The following is a 23276-nucleotide window of genomic DNA, read 5'->3' on the forward strand; positions in this document are numbered from 1 at the left end:
GGTGGGACAAAAACAGGAAGTATACCAAAATAAAGCAGGAAGTGCATGACAAAAACCCCAGACTGTGAAAAACACTAGACCAGCATCTAAAGAGGTAAAAGTAAAGTGACGCAAACCTTAAACACTTACAACATACGCGATGCTAACTGAGCTAACGCATGCTGTGTGTTAGCGTTCTAGCAAGCGGGTCAACATTGAATTCTCTGCCGTTTTAATAACACCATCTAAACACAAGGAGTTTTACATTTGTATGACTCACCGGACCAGAGACCAGAGTCTGTTGTAGCAAGAATTCTAAGCTGTTAAGCAAAAAAAAATGTTAAGGATAAGAAACAATTCAGGAACGAGAGCATTTAATTAATTACCGTAATTATAGAAATATACACAATGTTCTAGTAATGTGTGTTCTCTAATGCTGTAAAATGTATGTTGATGCTTGATAACCACACATTATTATCATTACATAATTAAAATGTTAATTAATCATAAACTAGGGTTAAAAAAGGAGATAAAACATTCCATAAAGGAGCTACTGAACAGTTAAAATGTATTTCATGGATGTATTAATTATTGTTGGATGTTGGAGTTGGATGTAAATTATGACATGGCCATACATACATAAAAATTCTTGTGATTGTAAATGAGTTTTGTTGTTGTACAAGTTACTGACATTCCCTGAAGTTGGATTTTCTCCTTGACGAAGGAGATGACGAGCCATTTTAGGACCCGGACACATTGAGGAGGAAGCCTCATCTCTCACCACCATTGTGAGAGTATGTCACTGAGGTAGCACAAGAACAGTAAAATCCCACCTTCACCTGGCTTTAAAGGGTGCACCTGAACACAACCTTTTGAACAGATGCTAAACTCAGAATGGAGTCTGAGGGTTTACAGCCTGCAGTGTGTTCCAACCCGCGGGCTTTGGCAGGGTACAGGGACATGAGAGGAGCTGATGTGGAGGTGGAAACGGTAACACGCGGCCGCTACAAGTGGGAGTAGCGGGAGTAGGGATTTACAGCGCTACGGCCAAACGTGGACACGGCAGCTGCAACCTCATCGCGATAATAAAACACTGGGTTAAAAAACACCCTTCACCTGAACGTTTCCCTGTCGCATCCACAGACCAGGTCACAGGGAATATGGAGGGAGGAAGAACCCAACGTCACGACTCAAACGCAGAAGGAAAGTAAATATAAAATACAAAAAGGATGTCACTGACTCAACAGGAACTATAACACCACACAAATAGTAATCAAACATAAAGTCACTGCGTGACAGGACCAAAGCTCAGAACATAAACTGAACTTAAAATCACTGCTACACTGGAATAACTAACTAAACTCACTTTGTCTAATACGCTCCGTATTCTACAGGCAACTAAATCCTAAAACATGGAAACACATGGGAAACACTCCTTCCTGTACCTACACACAAACACCATACCTGAACATACAGGACTCTGGTAACTAAAGTAATTAACACAAAACGCTCTGTGTCCTACAGGCTTAAACTATAAATGCTCCATCACAACAGGCAACTAAATCCTAGATATGAAAGACAAGAACGCAGCACGAACCTCAAAGAATAACACAGGACATCAAATCAAAACCAAATGTCCACTTCTATAAAAACTCCTCTCTTAACTTATTATAAGTTAGATGTAGCTTCCCAGCTTACGAACGACACAATGCACTGCAAACAAAAGCAGGACTTACTGTAAATGCTAACAAACACAGGTGGGCGGCATCAAACTAACGACACACAGCACAGACAGGAAATGACATCCTCAGCTAAACCAAACTAAGAAGGTGGGGAGCCAAAACAAGAGCGCCTCTAGCGGCGCCAAGGGCTGATTGACACACAGTGTTTGCAGATATAGAGTTGCTGTCAAGTGTGTTATTGTTGTAGTTTTGTTATTTTATTGTTTGTTCTCAATATATACATGTATAATTTGACCTCAAATCTCCTCCCTACGAGCCTAATGGCCCTCCCTACGAGCTCGACACTGGTCCCCTGTAAACTTACATGACCTCTGACCTTTAGGACCCTAAGGTCACATACCTCAAACTTACCCCTTGTATAAGTGGCTATGTAGAAAATCTCCTACTGTATGTGCAATATTTATACACTTGTATACAGTAATATGCAATAACCCCTCCTATTACTCCATACTCTCTCTACCCACCTGTATATTGTTGTACTGTGTTGATTCTTGCTGCTGTGTTTTTATTTTTCTTCTCTGTATTGTGTTGTTGTGTGACGCAGTTTCCCCATTGTGGGACTATTTAAGGTTTTCTTATTTTAACGGATCATCAAGCTGAGCTCCTTAATTGCAGCTATAATCAAACCTGAAACCTGTCTCACGCGGTTCTTCTCTTCTCCACAGACGGATCCAAGCACTCAGCTCAGCTTTGACTCTGTGAACAATGTAGTTCTTCCAGAGTCTTTACAGCAGTGATGAGACGAAGGAAGTGTCTTTAATCACGTTTGACTGCTCACACTAGCAGCTAATAAACAGCTGGATAACAATGAACCAAAGTCTAGTTTAGTCAACAGAATAACATAATGTACAAATGAACTGAAAGTCTTTATTGCAGAAACCAGACACAAACATGAGGTCATTTTATGAACAGCACATTCTTTAAACACCTGCTAAACAAACAACTCATGTAAAGTTGTGTATGTAACACAGTGAATCAGGATCAGCTGTGACCTGAAGCATCACATGCAGGTTGTGGCTCTGCCTCAATGACAATGTGTCAGGACTCGAAGCAGGCGGCGGACCCACATGCACACAGTCCACACGATAAACCCAAAGTCCACGAACAGGAAAAACACGAAGTCCAGGGATTCCGTCACGGAGGGTGACGGCGTGGCGAGATCCTGCTCAGCAGCCGCTGAGCCAGGGTGGCACTCTTAGTGCCCTTGAGCTGGGCCGATGTCCCCGGGGACCACCCCGCATGGCAACGTCCTCCAGGCGGACGCTGATCCGAGAGGCTGAGGAGTCGAGGCGGGAGGCAGCGCCATCCACGCAGCAGGAGGCGCCGAGGGCGAGGCCACCAATCCGGCAGCCGAGACAAGGACGAGGCAGGAACCAGCGGCGTCCTCCTTGGACCACCGCGACGAGACACGGGAACCAGCGGCGTCCTCCTTGGACCACCGCGACGAGACACAGGAACCAGCGGCGTCCTCCTTGGACCACCGCGACGAGAAACAGGAACCAGCGGCGTCCTCCTTGGACCACCGCGACGGGAAACAGGAACCAGCGGCGTCCTCCTTGGACCACCGCGACGAGAAACAGGTGCAGATGCGGCCGGAGCCGAGCCGCCAGGAACCGATGCAGGTGCGGCCGGAGCCGAGCCGCCAGGAACCGATGCAGGTGCGGTCGGAGCCGGGCCGCCAGGAACCGATGCAGGTGCGGCCGGAGCCGGGCCGCCAGGAACCGATGCAGGTGCGGCCGGAGTCGGGCCGCCAGGAACCGATGCAGGTGCGGCCGGAGCCGGGCCGCCAGGTACAGATGCAGCGGGAGCTGCGACGGGAACGACCCCCTCCTGGAGGCCGGCAGGAACTATGACGGGCGCGACCCCCTCCTGGAGGTCCGGGACTGCGGCGGGCACGACCCCCTCCTGGGGGTCCGCCGGGACTGCGGCGGGCGCGACCCCCTCCTGGAGGTCCGCAGGAACTGCCGCTGGCGCGACCTCCTCCTGGAGGTGCGCAGGGGCTGCAGCTGGCGCGACCTCCTCCTGGAGGTGCGCAGGGGCTGCAGCTGGCGCGACCCCCTCCTGGAGGTCCGCAGGAACTGCGGCTGGCGCGACCCCCTCCTGGAGGTGCGCAGGAACTGCGGCTGGCGCGACCTCCTCCTGGAGGTGCGCAGGAACTGCGGCTGGCGCGACCTCCTCCTGGAGGTGCGCAGGAACTGCGGCTGGCGCGACCTCCTCCTGGAGGCCGGCGGGCGTTGCGGCTCCGAGGGTGACAGGAACTGGAACGGCCGCAACATGGCCGACAGGGACTGGGACAGGAACTGGAACGGCCGCAACATGGCCGACAGGGACTGGAACAGGGACTGGAACGGCCGCAACATGGCCGACAGGAACAGGGACTGGAACGGCCGCAACATGGCCGACAGGGACAGGGACTGGAACGGCCGCAACATGGCCGACAGGGACTGGAACGGCCGCAACATGGCCGACAGGGACTGGAACGGCCGCAACATGGCCGACAGGAACAAGAACGGCCTCTAACGGGTCGACAGGAACTGGGACGACGTCCCCTCCGGAGCCGGCATGACTGCTTACAGCTGCCGAGCTCGACGGAGGAGACGTCGGGCCTGATTGGGTGGAACTAACAGTTGTCCGACGGACGGTGCCCTCTGACTGGGACAAGGACTGAGCGTGACTGGACTGGACTGGGACGTGACTCGACTGGACTGGAACATGGGCTAGACTCGGCTGGACCTGAGCGTGACCGGACTGAACGGGGCCCTGGACTGGGCTCGACTGGACTGGGATCTGGACTGGGCTCAACTGGACTGGGCTCGACTGGACTGGGCTCGACTGGAGCGGGACTAGAGCCCGGACTGGGCTCGACTGGGCTGGAACCCGGACTGGGCTCGACTGGGCTAGAACCCGGACTGGGCTCGACTGGACTGGGCTCGACTGGACTGGACTGGGCTCGACTGGACTGGGCTCGACTGGACTGAGACCTGGACTGAGACCTGGACTGGGCTCGACTGGGCTGAAACCTGGACTGGGCTCGACTGGGCTGAAACCTGGACTGGGCTCGACTGGGCTGAAACCTGGACTGGGCTCGACTGAACTGGGCTCGACTGGAGCGGGGCTAGAGCCCGGACTGGGCTCGACTGGACTAGGCTCGACTGGACTAGGCTCGACTGGACTAGGCTCGACTGGACTGGAACCTGAGCGTGACAGGGCTGCACTAGAGCATGAGCGTGGCGAGGCTGAACGGCGACCGGAGCCTGAGCGGGGCATGGCTGACCTGGGGACTGGGAAAAACACGGCTGAACTGGGGACTGGGCAACACACGACTGAGCTGGAGACTGGGCGAAACACGACTGAGCTGGAGACTGGGCGAAACACGACTGAGCTGGAGACTGGGCGAAACACGACTGAGCTGGAGACTGGGCGAAACACGACTGAGCTGGAGACTGGGCAAAACACGACTGAACTGGAGACTGAACAGCGCGCGGCTGAACTGGAGACGGGGGACCGCATGAGTGCAGGACATCCTCCCAGCGGAACAAACATGGAGCTGGGCAGGTTGGTTCAGACACGACGGTCCGACGGGGCTGGGAGGAGGAAACCGAAACCATCGGCGGTGCGACCGGCGCTGGCGTGGTGCGGAGCGCGTCGCTTAGCTCATCGAACCTCGCGCACAATCGCTCATAGAGGCGACGAACACTGGGAAGCTCAAAAACGCTGTCCTCGTCCTCCAAAGTCAATATCGCCACCTCCACGGCGCTGCGCTGGTTCTCCGGGTTGCGCGCTCGTCGGTAATCCTCCGCGAGGATTTTAAAATAAACTTGGAGGTCGCTAGGTAACTCGGCGCAGGTAAACTCCATGCTCCCTCGGGTGAATAATATTCGCCGTAAAAAAAAAGCAAGAAAAAACAGTCACTGACCTGACCGGAGGCTGAGTGCTGGCTGGGTCCAAGTTTGGCCAGATTGTTCTGTCAGGACTCAAAGCAGGCGGCGGACCCACATGCACAGCACGGAGGCAGGATTATGATCAAACAGAGGTTTATTTTCCAAGGCAAGGTCAGACGGTCCAGGTCATACACAAGTGGTCACGGCAAAAGTACAGGCAGGGATAAGACGTTCAAGGCAAACGGGAACAAAACACGAGGAACACGGAACACGAAACACGGGAAACTTCAAGACACTCATGAAACTCGGGAAACTCGGAACACTCAGGAGACACAAGAACTCGGAACACTCAAGAAACTCGGGACAGTAATGAAACTCGGGGACTCACAAGAAACACGACAATCTGGCAAAGGACGATGGAACAGGTGGTGGCTAAATACACAGAGTGATTACATAATTACTGACAGGTGTGGATACTGAGAACCGGTAAGTGGACAGCTGACTGGAACAGGAAGTTAACAAAATAAAACAGGACATGGCGTGACGACAGGAAACAACTAGAAACGAAACCCAAATCATGACACAATGTCAGACTGAAGTTTAGGACTCAGTTCATGACGTCATGAACTTAGTTTAGTACATAATAGTATTACTGATCCTACATTGGGGAAATGTCCTTGTTAAGCAGCGCACAGGAGAAAGAACAGTGAAGGTAGTTTAGGAAGAAGCCTCAAATAATGCTTGTCCAGAATATTTAAAGCATGTAATATTACCTGAGTGATGACTCTAAAGGATTCTAAATTGTTGTTTGGTTTAATAGTATATATAAATGAGTGCATTAATGAGTTGCCATTTCATTTGGGTCATCACAAATGTACCTTTTAAATCGAAATGTATTTCATTTTAAATCAAAATCAAATCAGGTGACAGTAACACTGCAGGACTCCTCTCTTTGGGAGAAGGTGCTGGTGAAAAAACAGTCTGACCATGAAAGGAGGCTTCTATTGTTATGCTTATCCAAGCTTGCTTAAAAGAGTCAAATGCTCTTTTTTAATTGAAAGCAGCTCCTGAAACATTCAGGCTGACACTGCCGAATCCATCCATCCATTCCACTTAATCCCGTATGTGGGGTCGCGGGGGTGCTGGAGCCTATCCCAGCTATAGGCGAGGGGCGGGTACACCCTGGACAGGACGCCAGTCCATCACAGGGCCACACATATACAAACAACCATTTACACCCACGCCTACGGGCAATTTAGAGTAACCAATCAACCTACGCATGTTGTTGGAGAAAGCCAGAGAACCCGGACAGAACCCACGCAAACACGGGAAGAACATGCAAACTCCGCCTCCGGGAATCGAACCCAGGACCTTCTAGCTGTGAGGCGACACAGGCTACCCGTGCTGCCCTGGTTGAAAAACCATTTGGCAAAAGCTACAGGAACCCCAGTTTCATGTACTGTATCAGTGCACCAACAGCTCACGCCAAACCAGTTAAGTGCACTTTAAACTATTTCATCCCAAACAAACCAGTCTCTGTGCACAAAACAAATGTTTCCATCACCAATATTAAACCTAACAAAAACTGTCCTTTACATGACAGACCACACCCACTTAAGAAACGCAGAATGTTCTGAAACAAACCCTAAAGTGAGAAGAAGGTCATCCTGAACTACACCCTGAGATATTTCCTATTTTCAAATATTTCCTGGAGCTGAGCTGGGAGGGCAGCGAGGTCTGACCTGAGGAGCCAGATTAGGGGGCGGGGTTACGTGCTGTCACTCACACAGCAGAGGCCTTTGAAGGACTTTGCTTGGATTTTGCCTGGTATGTGACCAAATGGTTGAAATGTTCAGAGATTCCAACGCCAATCTTGCACCAACTTCCTCTAAGATACCTTTTCAAACGCATCCCAGTTTTGGATCCAAACGCAGAAATACTATTGCTACTTGGAAGACCTGTCTTTAGAGCACATAAAGTCTGGGAGCCGATTAATGGACCACGCAACGCCCCTTATGCCCTGTATTTACCCAAACAACATGACAACAAGCCATGAAAACAGCTGACGGGGCACGTGACCAGAAATAAAAGGGCAAACTAAATCAGGAAGAACCAAAACAGGAAATGTCAAAATAAACACAGGAAATGGCCCACAGAAGTCTAGATCGTGACAAGTGGAGCTGCACAGGGACCAGTTACAAATACTGGAAGATCCTGATCCAAAGGAAAAGGCGCCACCTAGTGGCGTAAAATAGGTTCCACAACCAAGAGTCCAAATCAGAGGAACTGAAGCTGCGAAAAACCCTGCATCTTTTCACATAGGTACAGTTTCTATACATTTATTTTGCACTTTATTCTTTTTTTAAATCGTTATATGTAAAGGAAATATTTTTATATACTTTATATAAAGCATATAAACTTGCTTGTTCAAATACAGATACATTTGCCCTAAATCAGTAGTAGAGATACTGTAGCAACAGAACTGGACATAAAAGTCCCACTGAAGCAGAACATGCAGTTCAAGTTTGTCAGTGTTACAGTAAAGGGATCCAGGTAACCTTGAACCTGGGACCTTGTGCCTCCTAAACCATGCTCTACCAACTGAGCTAGCACCTTGAAACACCTTGGATCAAACCTGGGACCTCCCGTTTCTCTGTTTTACCTATAGAACAACCAGGCTACAAAGACACAATGACAACGAGTTAAAAATGATCAGAAGACTGGTTTTCTTTGAGCAACTCTTTGAGTTGAGTTTTAAAAGTGGGGAATGTAGGACATTCTCTTGTGAGTAGTAGACTGTTCCATATTTTACTCCAAATGTCATTCTTCTCTGAGGCAATGCACACTTCCCTCTGAGGAGGCCCTCGTCCTGACACCACTATAAATCCTAAATTTAAAGAAATCGGACAAGGAAGGTGGGACAAGTTCATGTAGAACCTTGTAGATGAAGCATGCAAATTTAAAAGCTTTTTAAATTTATTTGATTAAAATATGTCAATGGTGAGATTCTATTATTTTAAATGTATTTGCACCAGTTAGAGAGCTTGTAAAACAGTACTTGATGTGTGATAAGATCATAGGATGTAGGAACATTCTAGCAGAACCAATTGTTACAAATGGCCGAGTGGTTTAAAGTTTTCACACTGAGATACTAGAAATACTAGAATAGAAAACATTTACGAATTGTATTACCTCTCCTCCTAAGAAGACAACAGAATGTTTTATGTCCATTAGCTGTTTTGTGAACATCATTCAAACTGGATTTGTTTTGGTGTTTAGTAACAGGCAAGATTTAAAAAGCCATTCGTTCACAGGAATCACTGGAGAGGTCAGGACAGTAAAGGGTCCAGTTGGTGTGTGGCGATTTCTCCATTTTCCTTGTTGTCTTCTACTGTATGTGCCTATGCGTGTCACCTGATTAGACGCCTAGCAGCCAGGCTGTGAGGCAAAATGGTCCTTATATTCGTGTCTGGTTTATTATTATTTTTTCATCTGCTTTAATGGCTTCCTTATGAATTTGGTAGGTGTCCTGTTCTATAGACGGCGTGGGGTTCTTGTGTTCATGGTACTCCACGATGGGGTAGGTGACGGCAGTGAGCAGCAGAACAGCCAGGACGATGTACAGTTTATACTCCAGGCACAAGAAGGTGCTGTAGGCAAAGGAGATGACGTAGCCCAGGGACTCCCACATGCGGTAGTTGGCAAAGGCTGCTTCTTTGTCCCGGGGGAAGAGGACGCCATAAAGAGCTGTGGATTTTTCATAATCACTTTTCCTTACTCTTCTTAAATCAAATCCTATTGATTGCTTAACTATGAGGAGGATCTAAGTCTTCTGGACATTATAATCACCCTTGTGTCTTACCGTTAGTCTGAGTTTGCCAAATGGAGTCGGCCATTGCCCACAGAGCGGGGAACACAAAGAAGACGGGAAGCTGGTCCGGATGAGGCCTCCAAAACAGCAAAGCGATGATGCAGGAGACATTGATCAGCGCACCTGAAGACATGAAGGTACACAAAACAAGTGGCAGTGTGGCACAACATAAAATCATTAGCTCAATATATTCTGCATATTGTAATACACAGTATTACAATATGCAATATATATCACTTTCAATAGGCTCTGATATACTGTACGCTTCAGCAACAGTGATCCTGGAGGTGCTTGGCTATAAGAGCCACCATGGGAAACATGAGAAACAATACCCACCATGGAAACGAAGGTTGGGGGCAAAAATCAAGGCAGCTCGGAGGGAAGTGAGCCAAATGACAGAGGCCCAGAGAGGTGCAATGAGAAGACCGATGCCCAAGAGGTACAGCCAGATGACCATACCTGAAGCACTCGAAACTGCCAAGCAAAGGCTACAAGCCTTGGCCAGCCGCCTAAAGAGATACACCAGAGACAACGAAGCCAGACGAATAAACCGGCTGTTCGCAACACAACCTGCGAAAGTGTACTCTCAATGACAGGGCAATAACAGCAGAGCAGACCCACCAAGGCTGGAAACTGAACAGTACTGGAAAGGGATATGGGAAAGGGAGGCGTCACACAACAGTGATGCACAGTGGCTGGTGGATCTGAGGGAAGATCACAGCAACCTCCCTGAACAGAATCCAGTGACTATCACAGTGGCAGACGACCAACAAAGAGTCTGAGGTATGAAAAACTGGACAGCACCTGGCCCTGACATGATCCACGCCTACTGGCTAAAGAAGCTCACTGCAATCCATGAGCGCCTGGCAGCACAAATGAACCAGCTGCTAAAGGATGGGACTCACCCTGAATGGCTAACCGAAGGGCAAACGATCCTGATAATGAAGGATCCCTCAAAGGGTACAGTCCCATCCAACTACCGGCCAATAACCTGTCTCTCCACAACATGGAAGCTCATGTCAGGCATCATTGCAGCTAAGATAAGTGGACACATGGGTCAATACATGAGCGAAGCACAGAAGGGCATTGGTAAGGATACCAGAGGAGCCAAACACCAACTCCTGGTTGAAAGAACAGTCGCCCAAGACTGCAGAGTGCGACACACCAAGGATGGTGACAAAGAGAGGCAAAGTAATCCACACATATGATGACGTGCTGAGTGAATGTCTCAGGCAGTGGAGAACAGAGGATGAGATGCTGGAAGAGGGACCATCATGGGAGGAGAAGCCCTTACACGGGATGTACCAAAGGAACATAACTGAAGTGGCTGATCTCAACAAATCCTACCAATGGCTTGAAAGGGCTGGGCTGAAGGACAGCACAGAGGCACTCATCCAAATAACATAAGAAACTAGAGACATACCAAGACTCAGAAAAGAACTGGAGAAGGCTTGGAAGGTGAAGGCCACAGTGGTGCCCGTAGGGTGAGAAGGGAGTTGTTTATATAAAAAAACTCCCTTCTCACCCTTCCAAGCCTTCTCCAATTCTTCTCTCAGCCCTTGGTATTTCTCTAGTTTCTTATGTTATTTTTTCCTGATGTTGCCATCGCTTGGTATTGCCACATCCACCAACACAGCTTTCCTCTGTTCTTTGTCCACCACCACAATGTCTGGTTGGTTCGCCATTAACATTCTGTCCGTCTGTATCTGGAAGTCCCACAGGATCTTGGCTCGCTTGTTCTCTGCCACCTTGGGAGGATAATGCTTGGAGCTATAAAACATCAAAATATATACATATATATTTATATGATGAAACCTGGTGCTGCTCCACAGGATTATCTTTTGCGCTAACTTGTGTGGCTGCATGGAATTAGTGCCACCCTGAAGGTTGATATAAGCCACCACTGTGGAGTTGTCTGCTTTCACTGTGACGTGATGACTGTGCAGAAAACTTATTTGAGAGATGTTTGAGAGCCAAGAACGCCGCCTGTAGCATTGACACATTTACGTGAGCCTGGGCCAGGTGGACCAGGTGGGCCTCGCTGGGGTCGGAAGACCAGCCTCTTGCTGCTACTGCCGCAAATGAATGTTTACCCAATGGCCTTGTGTTTACCGGCTTAGCCTGCTGGTTGGGCTGCTGACTGGTCTGTCTGATTGCGTTGGCCATATCCTGTCTTCCCCTGGCTGCTGCGGCTGCTATACAGGGAAACAGGACATTGATTGAGTAGGCTGCTTGAAAAGATCTCTGAGGGACAACCAGTCCTGCACTGCATGACCAAGAACGGGAGTTTGAAAATGAACTGTTCGGGTTCACAGGTTAATCTGGCAGAAAGGTTTAATTGAACCATGTTCAAGATTCTCCGGACATTAGAAGATAAGGAGACAGAGATCTGGAAGGAATATTTAACTCATGTTGTTCATCCATATAATCGCACCAAACATTAATCTACAGGATTTTTGCCATATTATCGTCACCCTCATGACGACAGGGGACACAGAAGTTAACAAGCTCACGCAGCCAACAGTCCAGTGCTAAGGGGAAAAAATATTAATACTGTATGACAAATGCCTACACATTGATCTATCAGGCCACATGAAAGACAATCTTCGTCTTCAAAGCGCAGTTTGGTAAGAACCCAGCCTACAAGATCATTCCTAAGGCAGGAGGTGGTCGCGCTTGCAGCCTTCACCCGAACCTGTTGCTCAAAGTAAACAACTTACCATTAAAGCCATTAAATACAATCCTGTCAGAACACAGAATGGTCACATCGAGCAGGCGGTCAGACCACAGTGAACAGATGCAGGATCAAGTTACAAGTGGATGTTCCTTGTTACTGGCTGTGGATGCCAACGGAAGTGCCAAAAAAGGAATGAGAAAGGCCTCATCAAGATGATCCCTGCGACCCATGATACGACCTTCGGCCGGCTAGAATCTACAGACAGGAGCAGATAAAAAGGTAGACTGCACTGGAAGCAGAGAATGAGTATGAACAAGATGATGAAAGAGGAAAAGATGAGAATGTGATGCAGAATTATGGACCTCAGGGATATGAAGAACAGGAACCAATGCAAAACCCACTGAGAAAATCATCTAGAGAGAGATGACCTGGCCAGATGTTCACCTCAAGTATGCTTCAGACAGCCTACATATCAGACAGGCCCCATGGTCAGCTTCATATGTACTCGGCCCACACTGTATACTTACCCGTATCCAGTGTCTTATACCCCATTCTTCCATCCTACACCAGTCGACCCACCTACTTACCAGTCACATCTCCTGTCCACCTCCCTGGGCGGTTGAACAAGCTACCTTTTCGAGAGTGGATTAATATGACTGTATAATAAGAATTATGTTTTAGAAGACTCAAATTGTTGATTAGTTGATTCTGTTTGTGAATTCATTCAAATATGAATGGTTGTAGTCAGTACCGCTAGACGTAGGTGTCAGGAGGCACTTTTATTTGCGGGGGTGTCACGATCTGTGCTAGTTCCTGTTTTACTTTGAAAGGACTTCCTGTTCACACCTCATCTCATCTGTTTCTGTCATTACCGGTTCCCATTATCCACACCTGTCTGTAATTAGTATTCGACACCAGTATATAGTCTCCACCTCTTACACACTCTAGCTGCCAGATTGTCGAGTCTTAGTACCACATTCCAGCGTTCTTGTATAGTCATCTAGTTTTCTGATCACGTCCGTCATTGACCTCTGATTCCTGCCTGACCCTCGTCTGTACCTTCGCCTTGGATCTTGTGGTAAATTTCCTGACCGTCTGACCATCGAGTTTTGCCTGGCCCTAGCCTGTACTTCTGCCAGGGTGGTTTTTGGGGTGGAGCTCTGCCTCAACTCAACTTATTACAACAAGAGATCATACCAAGGAAGAAAAGAGCAGCTCTGCCTGTGTAACGAGCAAGTCTCCCGAAGGTGAAAGAACTAACAGAGTTGAAGGCGCCGAAGCACATCATCACGAATCCAATGTAATGGATCCCCAAAGCACACGTCACGTAATTCTGCAAGAAAACAGCACATATGTATTAACTAAATACTACTGTCCCCTGGCTTTAAGGCATTGTAGGCTGTTGCATAGTTTCCTACCTTGGTGTACTCTCCAGCCAAGAAGCTCTCCTGGAAGCCGGTGTACATGGTGATAGGGATGAGGGTCACCAGACGCCAGTCCTTCAGCAGCCGGAACGTGGCCAGGAACGTGTGGCATAACGGCTCCCGGTTCCCACGAAAGTGACTGGTCTGCTCCTGGTCGATGTTGTCCAGAAACACCACCACGATGAGGATGGCGAGCAGGCCCACACCTGCCACGTGGCACAGCACACGTCCCACAGTGATGCATGTTAACGACCTACAACCATAACCCTCTATAAACTAGCTTCCAAACTGCACGGAGGATTTTTATTCCATGATACAAGATAAGATATAATGATGAAGGAGGGAATTCCAACAAAGAACTACAATAAAACAACAAGGCCCAATAAAAAGACAGTCTCACAGTAAACTCATTGACCTGAGACACAGTAAATGCTGGTGTTACCAATGTAGCTGCCAACCAGCATCCAGACCAGCTGCTGCTCATGTCTGGTGGTGGTGGCATTAGAGGTGATGTTGAGGCTGCAGTCAGCTGCTCCACACGTCCTCAGCTGCTCCTCTGGGATGTCAGCTGTAAGAAACAGTAAAAATCACACATGACAGAATGAACTAAGTCCCTGTTGTCAAATGAAAGGGACTTAAGCAATAAACACTAAAGCAACGCTCTTTCTGATTCAACCTGACATTGAGCCAATAAAGCAGCAGATACTGGTTGAACCAAGTGTGGGTTTATCTGTGCTACATGAAGGCTGAGGTTGAGTCTTGCCATGCAACATATCCATCTTCTATTCCGCTTGATCCTGTATGTGGGGTCGTGGGGCAAGAGGCCCCAGCTGGCTATGAGGCCGGGTACACCCTGGACAGGTCGCCAGTCCATCACAGGGCCACACATACTGTATACAAAGAACCATTCACACCCACACTCACACCTACGGACAATTTTAGAGTGACCAATCAATCTAACGCATGTTTTTGGACCGTGGGAGGAAGCCAGAGAACCTGGAGAGAACCCACACGAACACGGAGAGAACCTACGCAAACACGGTGAACACATGCAAACTCCACAGAAATGCACCCGCACCATACTCAGACTCTACCTCCAAAGCGCCTGCCTCTGTCTTCTTACCTATTTTGGTGTCCTGTCCGAAGATAAGCGACGACATGAGGTTTCCCCACACGGCCGACGACTGAAAGATGAAGAAGAAGGTGCCAAAGTACTGGTTGATGACGTTGGAGCCCTTCTTGCCGTCCCTGGCCGCCTGTATGTTCCCAACAGTGGTCAGGTATGTGCACTTTGCTGCCCACAGGGGAGAGCCACCCAGCCCCAGGATCACCGAGGTGGGGATGAGGGTGTACCTGGGGGAGACAGGAGTCAGTCTCTGCTGCAGCTGTGACCACACGTTCTACATGAGCATCCCATCCTGGGAAGAAGTTCCCGATGGAGTAGGAGACGTAGCAGGCCATGCCCACCACGATGGTCCATTTACAGCCCAGGTTTTTGATCATGATGGGAGGAAGAAACATGGAGGAGATGATGATGGAGGCGTAGATGACGCTCAGGGAGGCCACACCCATCCCCTCCTCTGCATTTAGACTGCTCTGCTCACAGAACAGACACAGGGTGTCGGTTAAAGCTTCAATAAACAGACAAAATATACTTAAAAATCAGCAGAAAAAGTTTTATGGCCAGGTAAGTTTGCACATGAGGAATTTGTTCTAGTGACAGAAGCTTCCACAGCATGACAGATGAAAGAATGACAGACATAGATGACAACGTATACATATCATAAAAATATAAATAGTAGTAGTAAGTAAAAGTATATAGTAGATCTTATCTTAATGTACATGGTGTTGTATATGTGGGTGTGTGAGTAGGTTTTATGTTATTCTATCGGTTGTGTTGAATTTCCCTCATTTCGTCATTAACTGTTCAAGTTAAGCCGTTCTGGTGTTCAGTGCTCTGTAGTGGCGTCCCGACAACAAGAATTCAAAGTGTTGTGTGCTGGGTGAGAGGGATCTATATAAACATTATAAAACAAATAAAAGTACATTTGGTTTTAATGAAAATAACTCCTCCCTGAACCGCCGCCTTACCGTGGTGGAGGAGTTTGTGTGCCCGAATGACCCCGGGAGCTATGTTGTCGGGGGCTAAATGCCCCTGGTAGGGTCTCCCAAGGCAAACAGGTCCTGGGCGACGGGCCAGACTAAGAGCGGTTCACAACCCCCTATGAAAGACAAACCACCAAGGCCAGAGACGTCGCCCGGTATGGCGCAGCCGGGGCCCCACCCTGGAGCCAGGCCCGGGGTTGGGGCTCGTATGCGAGCGCCTGGTGGCCGGGCCTATTCCCACGGGGCCCGGCCGGGCACAGCCCGAAAGAGCGACGTGGGGCCGTCCTCAAGTGGACCCACCATCCGCGGGAGGAACCGTAGGGGGCCGGTGCAGAGTGGATTGGGCGGCAGTCGAAGGCGGGAGCCTGGGCGCCCCAATCCCTGGATAACCAATCTGGTTATTGGGACATGGAATGTCACGTCACTGGGGGGAAAGGAGCCTGAGCTTGTGCAGGAGGTCGAGCGGTACCGGCTAGAAATAGTCGGGCTCACCTCCACACACAGCCTGGGCTCTGGAACCCAACTCCTTGAGAGGGGCTGGACCCTTTTCTACTCTGGAGTTGCCTGCGGTGAGAGGCGGCGGGCTGGTGTGGGCTTGCTCATAGCTCCCCAGCTTAGTCGCCATGTGTTGGAGTTTTCCCCGGTGGACGAGAGGGTCGCTTCCCTGCGCCTTCGGGTGGGGGATAGGTCACTCACTGTCATTTGTGCTTACGGGCCGAATGGCAGTGTGGAGTACCCGGCCTTCTTGGGGTCCCTGGAGGGAGTGTTGGAAAGCGCTCCAACTGGGGATCCCATCGTTCTTCTGGGAGATTTCAATGCCCACGTAGGTAACGACAGTGATACCTGGAGAGGCGTGATTGGGAGGAACGGCCTCCCTGATCTGAACCCGAATGGTGTTATGTTATTGGACTTCTGTGCTAGGCACAGTTTGGCCATAACTAACACCATGTTCGAACATAAGGGTGTCCATCAGTGCACATGGCACCAGGACACCCTAGGCCGGAGGTCGATGATAGACTTTGTAGTCGTTTCACCTGACCTTCGGCCATATGTTTTGGACACTCGGGTGAAGAGAGGGGCTGAGCTGTCAACTGATCACCACCTGGTGGTGAGTAGGATCCGCTGGCAGAGAAGGAGGCTGGAACGACTTGGCAGGCCCAAACGTATTGTGAGGGTCTGTTGGGAACGCCTGGCTGAACCCTCTGTTAGACGGACCTTTAACTCACACCTCCGGGAGAGCTTCGACCAGATTCCGAGGGAGATGGGAGACATAGAGTCCGAGTGGACCATGTTCTCCGTCTCCATTGTCAACGCGGCCGTTCGGAGCTGTGGACGCAGGGTCTCCGGCGCCTGTCGTGGTGGTAATCCCCGAACCCGGTGGTGGACGCCGGAGGTAAGGGACGCCATCAAGCTGAAGAAGGAGTCCTACCAGGTATGGTTGACCTGTAGGACTCCTGAGGCAGCTGATGGGTACCGGCAGGCCAAGCATGCTGCAGCCCGTGCCGTTGCGGAGGCAAAAACTCGGGCTTGGGAGGAGTTCGGGGAGGCCATGGAGGAGGACTATCGCTCGGCCTCAAAGAGATTCTGGCAAACCGTCCGGCGCCTCAGGAGGGGGAAGCAGTTCTTTACCAACTCTGTTTTCAGTGGAGGTGGGGAGCTGTTGACCTCAACTGGGGATGTTATCGGACGGTGGAAGGAGTACTTTGAGGATCTCCTCAACCCCTCCGACATGCCTTCTGCTGAGGAAGCAGAGGCAGGGGACTCAGAGGCGGACTGGCCCATCACCCAGGCTGAGGTCACCGAGGTAGTTGGTAAGCTCCTCGGTGGCAGAGCAGCGGGGGTGGATGAGATCCGTCCTGAGTACCTCAAGTCTCTGGATGTTGTGGGGCTGTCTTGGGTGACACGCCTCTGCAGCATCGCGTGGAGGAGGGGGACAGTTCCTCTGGACTGGACAACCGGGGTGGTTGTCCCTCTTTACAAAAAGGGGGACAGGAGAGTGTGTTCCAACTATAGGGGGATCACACTTCTCAGCCTCCCTGGGAAAGTCTATGCCAGGGTACTGGAGAGGAGAATTCGGCCGATAGTCGAACCTCGGATACAGGAGGAACAATGTGGTTTTCGGCCTGGTCGTGGAACGCTGGACCAGCTTTATACCCTCAGCAGGGTGCTTGAGGGTTTGTGGGAGTTTGCCCAACCAGTCTACATGTGCTTTGTGGATCTGGAGAAGGCATTCGACCGCGTCCCTCGTGACATCCTGTGGGGGGTGCTCCGGGAGTATGGAGTCCAGGGCCCTTTGCTAAGGGCTGTTCGGTCTCTGTACAACCGGAGCAGGAGCTTGGTTCGCATTGCCAGCAATAAGTCAGACCTGTTCCCGGTGCATGTTGGACTCCGGCAGGGCTGCCCTTTGTCACCGGTTCTGTTCATTATTTTTATGGACAGAATTTCTAGGCGCAGCCAGGGGCCGGAGGGGGTCTGGTTTGGGGACCACAGGATAGCATCTCTGCTTTTTGCAGATGATGTTGTCCTGTTGGCTTCATCAGGCCAGGACCTCCAGCGTGCGCTGGTGCGGTTTGCAGCTGAGTGTGAAGCGGCTGGGATGAGAATCAGTTCCTCCAAATCTGAGGCCATGGTTCTCGACCGGAAAAAGGTGGTTTGCTCTCTCCAGGTTGGAGAAGAGTTCCTGCCTCAAGTGGAGGAGTTTAAGTATCTTGGGGTCTTGTTCACGAGTGAGGGAAGGAAGGAGCGTGAGTTTGACAGACGGATCGGTGCGGCGGCTGCAGTAATGCGGTCGGTGTATCGGTCCGTCGTGGTGAAGAGGGAGCTGAGCCGAAAGGCAAAGCTCTCAATTTACCGGTCAATCTACGTTCCTACCCTCACCTATGGTCATGAGCTTTGGGTCATGACCGAAAGGGCAAGGTCACGGATACAAGCGGCTGAAATGAGCTTCCTCCGCAGGGTGGCTGGGCGCTCCCTTAGAGATAAGGTGAGGAGCTCTGTCACCCGGGAGGAGCTCGGAGTAGAGTCGCTGCTCCTCCACATCGAGAGGAGCCAGCTGAGGTGGCTCGGGCATCTAGTTCGGATGCCTCCTGGACGCCTCCCTGGGGAGGTGTTCCGGGCATGTCCCACCGGTAGGAGGCCCCGAGGAAGACCTAGGACTCGCTGGAGAGACTACGTCTCTCGGCTGGCCTGGGAACGTCTTGGGGTCCCACCGGAAGAGCTGGAGGAAGTGTCCGGGGAGAGGGAAGTCTGGAACTCTCTGCTTAGACTGCTGCCCCCGCGACCCGGCCCCGGATAAGCGGATGAAAATGGATGGATGGATGGATGGATGGATGAAAATAATGTTTAATTTTCAACACAAATGTGTACGCCCTAAAAAATGCTGGGTTAAAAAATAACTCAACCATAACCCAGCTGCTGGGTCACAATGGGACAGAAGAGTCAAATTAACCCAACCGTTACCCTCATTATTACCCATACATTGGGTTATTTTATTCGACCCAACCTGATGAGTCAAATTACCCCTATTGTTTTGTTAAATATGACCTGTACACTGGGTTGTTTTATTTAAGAATAAGAATAAGAATAAGAATAAGAAAACCTTTAATAGTCCCGCAGTGGGGAAATTACGTCTCACAACAGCAGTACAGATGAGCGAGAATACAGGTACAGAACAGTATGTGTTGGCACAGTGCAAAGCAGTACAGTACAGTTAGTGAGTATGAGGTCATTGCAGGGTTATTGCACAGTAATGGGTATAAGATTTTTACCGGTAACAATATACATGATTGTTCACAGATTTACACAAATATTGTGCAGAGCAGGTTGCTATATAAACCACTGATGCAGTGGGTGAGTGACTGTAGTGGGACGTGATCAACAGTTCTGATTATACAGTCTGACAGCAGCAGGTAGGAAGGATCTGAGCCATTTGATGACGCAAAATTAACCATATAGCTGGGTTAAATATTACCCATATGCTATGTCATTACCTACACCCCAAATGTTCTGTTCATTGGCAACTGGACTTTCTATTTCTTCTTGAAGACATGTAACTATTCAAACAATAGACTTCATCAAGTCTGGAGGACTTGAATGAAAAATGACATATTTCAAATCAAAAAGAAATAGAAAGTCCAGTTGCCAATGAACAGAACCAGAACAAGAATGAATAAAACCCTCCAAAAACAGGCTTGCCTATGCCGTAAACCAAATCAAAAATATACAAATCTAATAACAGTCAATAATAATAATAATAATACTCAACATTGCAACAACAGACAACACAATACCAAGAAAGTAAGTCAATCTGAGTATTTAATTTCATTTGCACAAATACTTAATTTAAATTATTTGCTTCAAAATCTAAATACAGTACATGAAATTAATAAAGTACAACTTTAATTAAAATACCTCCCTAACACCCCAGCAGTTCCTTGTTTACTGTAGTTCACTTCAAAAACCAAAAGATCCTTTAAAAACAGCTTCCAGCAATGATTCAGTCATAAATGCAGAAACCCTGGGAAGTTGTTGTTTCGTCCTTGAGGCCCAGATTTTGTAGGACTGGTTGAATCCATCGGTCAGGTACCTCTCCACATGATGATTACACAGTACAGTATGAAGATTAGTGAGACATCTAACTGTCTAATATTTGGCTGCAGTACACTTTCCACTGTATATGACATGATGCTGTATGACAAATAGTCACCTTTGTTGCTCACCTTTAACTGTCTCTACCAAGTGTCCAGCAGCCACTCAGTCAATGTCCATCAAAGTAGTTCATCCGCATCAACTCTGTTCCTATAGTAATATAGAACAGGTCAAGCACATTACATAATTTTAATCATACTAATTTAGTTCCCATCTAACTTTCCTTGGTATACTGTATAAGTGCTTTGTTTGTATATGAAAAGTTTGAATTTGTCGTTTGTCTTGAGTGTTAATTTAAACAGACGCCTGTTTTACGATTACCCTGCAGACTACTTAGTTCAGTGTTAGTCCCGTTTTACCGGAGTAATTCTGTCCAGGACGTCAATGCTCCGAACAATGCTTTTCGCAGCCTCTTTAGCTTTTAGCTTTGTGCACCGTGGCTCCGTTATCTACTAAACATACACTACGTGTTTATTCCTTACGACCCCGCAGAACAGTCGAAAGCATGAACTTTCAATACAGCAAAACATTAGCTAACATTAGCTTAACCATATGGATTTTTACGGAGCTCTTGACCCTATATATTATTTTTATATGTCGAAGATAAAAGACGTGTCTCCCATACTTGAAAGCTGTGACCAGTAGAGAATAGAATTAGGCTCCAATACATTTTGCTATTTATAAACTGACATCAACGCCTTCACGTCACGTTTGTCCATCAACGTTTGACTAAGCGTTGTAACATTTATTATGCCGATAAGCTGAAACAGATGAGCTGACGCGCTGGCTAGCTAATGTTAGCGAAGTGATTTTTTAGCTAATGCTTTCTAATGCAAATAGTATTAAAAAGACATTCAGAGCGGGACAGTAACTAAGTAGAAACTAAATAACTAATAAAGCAAGTAACTGTAGCACATGTAATAATTTTTTTTTAATTAATTAATTTTTAGAGGGTTTGACTAAATAGTACCTAGTCAGTGTTAGCTAGCTGTGTCTAGCTAGTTAAATAATACTAAACCACTACTACTAAACCAGTAGCTGCTTAAAATGTATTCAATGTAAGTATTCATCACAGTGTTAGTTATAGAAATTATGATTTTATGAATATTTTACTTACTATTGCTCTGTGTGCTGTCCAGTTACTGCTTCTAACCGCAGGAGTCAAAAAATGTCTGTCGAAAGTTCTAGAAAGATGGAAGCGCGGGAAAATATTTGACCCATACGCTGGGTCACATTAACCCAAATACTGTAGGAGTTGAACAACCCAACATGTTATGTTATGCTTACAGTTCATCAAACAACCCGGAACTGTTACCTGCCACAAATAACCCCTAAATGTGTTTACAGAAATAACCCAGCACTTTTAAGGCCGCACCTGTGTGTAGGCTGCAGGTGTCCACGTTGTAACATGAGATACTGTTAGAGATACTGTTATATTGTGATTTACAGAAACATGTTACACAGAAATATTTTGTAAGTTTAATTTAAACAAATGTTTTTTTTAGATTTTTTTTCATTGTCGCAATAAAAGGAACTTCATCCATATTTATGATGTGGTCTGGTCCGACGAAATTCTATTTTTATTTGATGCTGAGTTACGTGCAGCAGCACTATTTCCTTCTACAGCCAGATCAATCGACTTTAACTTGAAAGCTGCATCGTATTAAATTCTTTGCATTTTTTCCACGACGAGGGCTGGTAAAAATGTATAGAGCCTGAAAAGATTTTAAAAAATTTAATTTGCTGAACACACAACCTGTACAGTATTTATGTTTACATCCCAAATTAGCATCTCAGTTTTAGTGTTCATGTGCAGCTTTTAATCACATTTGAATTATATAATATTTACTACTAATTGAAAATCATTATTCATTTTCTTAAACTTGATCTGAATCCATTTGTAAAAGCAGCCCTGTGAAAAGTCATGCTTGCATTTAATTCCAGCATAACCAATAGCTTTAGAAATGTTAAATATTGCCAGTGCTGCATATGAGATGTTTTTTAAATTCTCCTTCTTCTTCTACGCAGTAAATGAGCCTCGTGTACAAACCTGTAGACTCTGCAGGCCTCCATAAGCTGTGAACAGAAAGAGGAACCCGACAGACACCACCAACACGTTTTTGAAGTCACGACTCATCATGGCTGCTCAGATCCCCTGTCGTGAAAGAGGAGTGAAATATTGTTGTAACAGTGCTTTTACTATGATTACAACCGTTATAAAGGCGTAGCTACAAATAGTTTGACCAAAGTCTAACCCTTGGTGAAGGACATAGTAGTGGCTGGAGTGGCTCCACATTTCAGTCAGTCATTATCATGCTGGTAGATTAATGTGTCCGACCTGTGTTGACCTTTAAGCAGATCTGCTGTTTGTGTTTTGTCATGCACGACATAATGTCGCTCAGATCTATCAGCTGCAAATTGGGGAGATCGATCTTTATGGCCACTAATCAGATACTTTCAGATAAGAGACTGAGTAAAGACGAGGCCCATCGTTCCTGCTGGTTTGGCAGATCTGTTACTGGGACAGACAGAGATGGTGTTGAGTTGATTGGACACATTTAGAGTAACAGCACAGAAACCTGCTTAAAAGGTTAAACTCATACGCAGAATTAATTTAAGACTGAGACTGAGCCTCTTCAGCAGTTCTCTGCCTTCTGGTGTGTCTCAGATAGGCGGATTCTGGGTTAGATAGTTGGTGTTGGGTTGTGAAAGATCATGAATTGAGGTTAAAGGATCACTTCACCAATTTTCAATGGGGTTTGACCACTAACATGTCAAGTAGTATTTAAGAATGGATAAGTATTTATGAATGGACTGTTCATATTTTCTATGCAAAGAGAACATCTGAAGGTGTCTTTGCAGCATGCGCAGATTGAAGCAGAACTGAATATCCCAGTGCTGCTGTTAATTTCAGTACTACAAGTTTCTCTTGGATGAATTTGCAGATTC

At 47.8% G+C, this 23276-nt stretch overlaps 1 protein-coding gene and 1 long non-coding RNA gene across 2 annotated transcripts; both read right to left on the reverse strand.

The window, feature by feature from the left end:
- Positions 1-4731: 4731 nt before the first annotated feature.
- LOC114849530 (protein unc-93 homolog A-like) lies at positions 4732-22467 on the reverse strand. The gene is made up of 8 exons (XM_055506502.1): positions 22378-22467; positions 14990-15170; positions 14698-14928; positions 14017-14142; positions 13569-13780; positions 13348-13483; positions 9465-9596; positions 4732-9349 (listed from the first exon to the last, which is right to left on the reverse strand). The coding sequence occupies exons 1-8, from the start codon at positions 22465-22467 to the stop codon at positions 9060-9062; spliced, it is 1398 nt and encodes a 465-aa protein (XP_055362477.1). The 3' UTR covers positions 4732-9059.
- On the reverse strand, positions 19403-21894 carry LOC129603713 (uncharacterized). The gene is made up of 3 exons (XR_008693896.1): positions 21445-21894; positions 20399-20477; positions 19403-20265 (listed from the first exon to the last, which is right to left on the reverse strand). It is a non-coding gene; the product is annotated as an uncharacterized LOC129603713 (long non-coding RNA).
- Positions 22468-23276: the final 809 nt, after the last annotated feature.

This window comes from Betta splendens, chromosome 24, assembly GCF_900634795.4.
Source record: "Betta splendens chromosome 24, fBetSpl5.4, whole genome shotgun sequence".
In the NCBI taxonomy this organism is placed as follows: Eukaryota; Metazoa; Chordata; class Actinopteri; order Anabantiformes; family Osphronemidae; genus Betta; species Betta splendens.